The sequence below is a fragment of the Saimiri boliviensis genome, chromosome 3, assembly GCF_048565385.1.
Source record: "Saimiri boliviensis isolate mSaiBol1 chromosome 3, mSaiBol1.pri, whole genome shotgun sequence".
Lineage (NCBI taxonomy): Eukaryota > Metazoa > Chordata > Mammalia > Primates > Cebidae > Saimiri > Saimiri boliviensis.
Genome location: NC_133451.1, coordinates 14,435,103 through 14,441,146, shown reverse-complemented (window position 1 = coordinate 14,441,146; position 6,044 = coordinate 14,435,103). Strand labels below are relative to the sequence as shown.

The 6,044-nt window shown below is 38.7% G+C and overlaps 1 protein-coding gene across 3 annotated transcripts in view; it reads right to left on the bottom strand.

The window, feature by feature from the left end:
- Positions 1 to 693: 693 nt before the first annotated feature.
- The window catches only part of C1QTNF7 (C1q and TNF related 7), a 102,837-nt gene continuing 97,486 nt past the window's right edge, over positions 694 to 6,044 (bottom strand). For all 3 annotated transcript variants that reach the window (XM_074395910.1, XM_003927447.4, XM_003927448.4), the window contains one exon: positions 694 to 2,201. In XM_074395910.1, the coding sequence (XP_074252011.1) occupies positions 1,570 to 2,201 (632 nt within the window). In that variant the 3' untranslated portion in view covers positions 694 to 1,569. The remainder of the gene's footprint in view (positions 2,202 to 6,044) is intronic.

The window sequence follows — 6,044 nt, the reverse complement described above, 5'->3', positions numbered from 1 at the left end:
CATATTTTGTCATGTTCTCTTTCAAAATTATAGGTATTTGTGTGTGTGGGGGATGCTATTTTCTTTCTTGTATCCTTAGAAATTTACTAGTTGAAGATATACTATTAATGTGTTAATCTTGATACTCTTCTGTCTTCACAGAATCTAGCATGGTGATTCAAACATAAGAGATATAAGAACTATTTGTAAGTCATGAGCAGAGAAAGGAATACATAGAAGGAGGATTAGAAGTTACCAAAAGGAAGAGATTAAGGGACTACTATTACCATAAACCAAGAGAATGGTAGATCAGACAGAATCATGGAGGAGATTAATTGAAGAATACAGTTCAGTGAAGAACAAGATGCTGACACAAGCAAGAGTGGGACTAAGGGAGGTGTGAGACTTGGAAGGGATGTCTACTTACTCAGACATTTGGTCTCTGTCCTTCTTTTTCCTGTCCATTGCTCTCATCAGCTTACTCATAAGTCAGTGAACATACGCCTTGCTTTATTTGAACTGAATGACTAGCAGTTCGGTGAGAAGCAATGTCTTACCACAATGTAAAGTAATTCCCATATTTATGAGAAAGCTATTAGGACAAATGTTTGTCTTGGGAAACCAGCACACTAAAGGATTTAGGAGAATCACCTGCTGGCTGTTTCTCTTCATTTCAATCTTCATCACCCCTTCCAGGCCTTCTCTGTGTCTAGATTTTTCACCCCTTCACTGTTGAGAATACTAACAATGCATTGAGGGTGCAAAGAGAACGCAGTGCCGAATTCCTCATTCTCCTTGCATCCATCACACCCACTTAAACACATACACCTTGGCATGATTAGTGTTTTTCCATGTGTAAAAGCTTCTCTGGCCCCAGCCTCAGGAATAGCAGACCCTGTGTGCTTTTAGCATCAAATCCATTTGTTTGCTACGGTGCTCATCACACTGAATTGTGGTAGTTTGTTCATCACAAACTAGCCTGTGTGAAAGTAGGGGCTTTGTCTTAACTCATTATTAAAGCTGATTCAGCACTACAGTGTCTGGTCTTTATGGGCTCCTTAAAGGGTTGTTGAGTGAATATATACAACCATGAATAAATAATAAAACATAAGACATTTATTATTTCTCTTTAGCTTGCTTGAAAAATAGTTAGCATCTCTTACCTTTTGTTTTTTGGCTTCCTATATAGCCTTTCGAGAATTGTCAAAGATTTTGAGATGTTATGTTTCTCTTAAATAACAGACTAAAATATAATTTTTGAAGATTTAATGAGGCAATATTATTGCCAACTGGTTTTATCACTCAGGGCATTTAATAAAAAATTTGTTAACATTGTCTTGAATTTGTTTAAATATTTGTGAACATTGCTTTCAAGAGAATTTATATCTGGGGCTATTCTTTTATAGAATTCATTTTGTTGTGTGGTTTCAACTTTTTTGTGTTTCATCTTGTTTTAATAAATTCTGCTAGAATTGTCTTCAAATGCTTTAGAATCAAAGTGAAAGTCTCTTTGGATCCCATTCCTGCTTGTTCCACCTTCTGGAACCCCAGATTCAATTAGAGTATCCACCACAGGGATCTTGGTCCTGATCACAATTCGTCATCTTCTGATATGGAATCTAGGTAATCTGTGTCAACGTATAAGAGAAACCCAGAGAATAAGCTGTCTGCCCAACCTGGGTCTGAGAAGAGGCCATTTTGGTCTGTGAAGAAGATCTCCAGCCAGACTTCATCTTCTGGCTGCAGATAGATGACTGTGGACCCCGAAGCCACATCATGGTTTCCTGTGTTGGCATCGAAGGTCTTTATCCGGTACTGCCCATTGTGTACTAGCCCAATTGCCAGATGCTTATTAGCCAATGTGATATCATAAGAAAAGTAATAGATCCCTGGGAAAGCACAGATGAACTTCCCTGTGGCAGGGTTGTAGTGCTCTCCCTCATTGAAGAGGACCTTGTTAAATATAATAGGTAGTCTTTCTTCTGGGTAGCTGGTTGTGATGCCAACAGAAAAGGCGGATTTGAGCACGATGCTTCCACACCTGCAAACTCCAGGCAGCCCTGGGTCCCCTTTCTCTCCTCTGTCTCCCTTTGGTCCAGGAGGACCAGCTGGACCTACTTCTCCTTTATCTCCCTCTGGTCCCATGGGTCCTTTCTTCCCAGTCTCTCCTTGGTCTCCTTTCTCACCGGCGAGACCCAGTGGTCCAGTCTTACCTCTCAAACCTTCAGAAAAAGTATACAGTTTAATTAATAGTTCCTCAAAATATATAATCACAAACAATATACCTACATGGTTCTAGCAGGTCCCAACCTTGTTTTTTTAGGCAATCTTTTTTTTTTTTTTTTTTTTTTTTGAGACAGAGTTTCACTCTTGTTACCCAAGCTGGAGTGCAATGGCGTGATCTCGGCTCACCGCAACCTCCGCCTCCTGGGTTCAGGCAATTCTCCTGCCTCAGCCTCCTGAGTAGCTGGGACTACAGGCACGCACCACCATGCCCAGCTAATTTTTTGTATTTTTAGTAGAGACGGGGTTTCACCGTGTTGACCAGGATGGTCTCGATCTCTTGACCTCGTGATCCACCTGCCTCAGTCTCCCAAAATACTGGGATTACAGGCGTGAGCCACCACGCCCGGCCCCTTTTCAGGCAATCTTTAGCAGTGTGCTACTAAATAATAAACTTTTAAAACATCACTAGTGCACTAACAATACAAATAGAAAATCTGCCTCAGAAGTTAAGTCAATTTTCCTGAATATGTAAGAAATAATTTAAATCCTAATTTAGCATAATTAACTCTCACTTTGATGATGGGTCACTTGCCACTATGTTATTCATGTGTGGGTACTGGTCACTACAGGAAGAGTTCAATGACCATGATGACATTATTTCTCAGAGTGACCCCAAAGGGCCAGATAGAACCAGGCAAATCCCTAGAGGCTATTTAGTCTCATGCCTCATTTTATTTCTATTAGTGATAATAATAAGAGAATTAATTGAAATTAGATTTGTTTATATTTATGAACCATTTACTATGTTCCAGGGACACTGTTAAATGCTTTATTTGCATGTATTATTTAAGTTTCACAATGACTTTATGAACTAAGAATTATTATTACTTCCATTGCAGATGAGGAAGCTGAGCCATGGAGGAGTTATTTTACTCCAGAGAAGAGAACTAGTGAATGATGGAACTGTGGTCTGACCTCATGCCTGCCTGACTCTGGAACCAGAGAATTTGACAGGAGCATAAATTACTATGTTTTTATTTTTTCTTCTTTTTGAGATGGAGTCTCACTCTGCTGCCCAGGCTGGAGTGTCATGGCGTGATCTTGGCGCACTGCAACCTCTGCTTCCTGGGTGCAAGCGATTCTCCTGCCTCAGCCTCCCGTGTAGCTGGGATTACAGGCATGCACCACCACATCTGGCTAATTTTTGTATTTTTAATAGAGATGGGGTTTTGCCATGTTGGCCAGGCTGGTCTCAAGCTCCTGACCTCAGGTAATCTACCCACCTTGGCCTCCCAAAGTACTGAGATCACAGACCTGAGCCACCACACCCGGCCAGCAGGAGTATAAATTCTGAAGTGCATCTGGCACATAGTGAGGGCTCAACATGCTACAATAACCAAAAAACAATAACTGCCACCACCATACAATAGCTTCCTTTGTGAGGGGAGAACTGAGTCCCAGACAGGTAGAAAAAAAAAAAACAAAAAAACCACAACAACTTGTAGCAATGCTAGGACTAGAATCCAAGCCTTCTTAGTCTAATGATGTTTCCCATTCATCAAAATGCCTTTTACCTTTGGGGCTGGAGTTAAGAATCTTGAATAGTGTTTGGTTCTGTCACTAAATGGTTGTATCATTTTAGATAAGTCCTTTAATTTTTCTGAGTCTTTTTATATACAGAAAAGAGGTAATTGCTATAAAAGAATTTTCACAAATTCAAAATGACCATACAGGAATATTTTCTGTGTGTCTAAATCTTTATAGCAGATATAAAGATTTAGACACACAGAACTATAGGCTAAATATAGAATAATTGTGCTTCTGGTTGAAGAAAATAAGCAAAATAGATTTCATTTATATAAATGGTTTAAAAATAAAATAGATTATTTATATAAACATTACATATGCAATCTTTCATGTATATAAAATCTATATGAGATACTGATTTCGTCTATGACATTGATGTTTGATATATAAAATAGATTATATGTATGACTGACTTATATATGACACTGACATTTTATATATATGAAAAGCAATGAGTGTGTGTGTGTGTGTGTGTATGAAACAGCAATGATTTAATATCATCAAAAGATATCATTCAATTTTATGGCCAAATCTATTTCAAAAATAGTGCTTGTATGATGATATTTCCTCAAAAAGTATCCAAATTATTAGTAATCTGTAGTGCACTTTTGTAGTCAGAGCACATATATTGCTGATGAATTGTGTAGTTTTACTTTACCTATGTATTTGTTCTTAAGAACTTTTATTAAGCTAAACCTTAATTTAAATTTTGGGCAAGTAATTTCTTTTCTGGGTTTTAAATGCTCCATTTGTAGTAAGGGGAGATTGGATTTAAGTCCAATCCAAACTTACTGGGCAAAACAGCCACAGTGACTCAGCGGGCCTGGGATAAAACCCCAGTTCAGTCGTGGATCAGTCAGGTGAATTTGAAGAAAAGGGTTGATCTCTCTGGCTTTAGTTTCCCAGTCCTTGAAATGAAATGACTAGACTGTTTGAGGTCTCACCCTCTTGCAAATTCCTTGAGACCAAATCATACATTCTGGGATGCACTTTTATAATGCTGTTCACAAAAAGGCCTTCAGAGCCTGAAAGTTTGGATTTTCTTTTTCTTTCTTTCTTTCTTTCTTTTTTTCTTTTTCTTTTCTTTTTTTTTTTTTTGAGATGGAGTCTTGTTTTTGTCACCCAGACTGAGTGCAATGGCACAATCTCGGCTCACTGCAACCTCCGCCTCCCAGGTTCAAGGGATTCTCCTGCCTCAGCCTCCCGAGTAGATGGAATTACAGGCACCTGCCACCATGCCTGGTTAATTTTTGTATTTTTAGTAGAGACGGGGTTTCTCCATGTTGGCCATGCTGGTCTCAAACTCCTAACCTCGTGATCCACCTGCCTCGGCCTCCCAAAATGCTGGTATTACAGGCGTGAGCCACTGCACCTGGCCAGGTTTGGATTTTCTATAGTAATGTTTGTTCAAGATGCTGAATTGGGTGACCGATAATCACATAATAGCTGTAATAATGTGTAGTTATTCTTTCCGTTTCTATGAAGAATTTGCTCATGTGCTTAGGTTCCACACATTGAGAGTGAAAAGAAGGGATGAATTATTGTTCTTCTCCTTATTTAGTCAGACATATGCTTGGGTAGAGTGGAGGATGATGGTAGTAAGGGTTAGTCTATGTTTCAGTATTGAAACTAGATCAGAAAGGATTTCTTCATAGTTCTCCACAAAATGGGTCTACCTAGATTTCTTCTGTACCATTTCTTCCATCCATTCATCCATTCATTCATTCTATCCTTCCATCCATCCATCCCTGGATCTATGCATACATGCGTGAATCCATGTAAACCATCTAACATTAATCGACCATCTACTACATACCAGTCACGGGCTAGGGGCTAAGTGAAACATGGTCATGAAAGACACTTGCTCAATCCTAAAATTAGCCATTATTGCTTACGACCCTGGATCTGCAAATATGGGTCTAGTTAAGTTCACAAATACGTAAATCCATATAATAAGCTGGAATGAATGATCTTTTTCATGAGGTCATTCTAGTGTTATCTGAAGATTTTTATATGGATACGCACCCAGATTAAATTAAATGTTAACAGTATGATACAGTAATAATTTCAACAGACCAATGAGGGAGACAGATACTTTAATAGAAAATTTATAACTTAGTATAACAAACTCTACATTTCTCATTTAGAATAGGGAAATTGGACCAAAAATATGCTTGACTGACTTGGTTGGGGTGGATGTGGTGAGGGTATTCACTAAGAGTATGTGAATGAGAAGACACTTGTAATGTCAT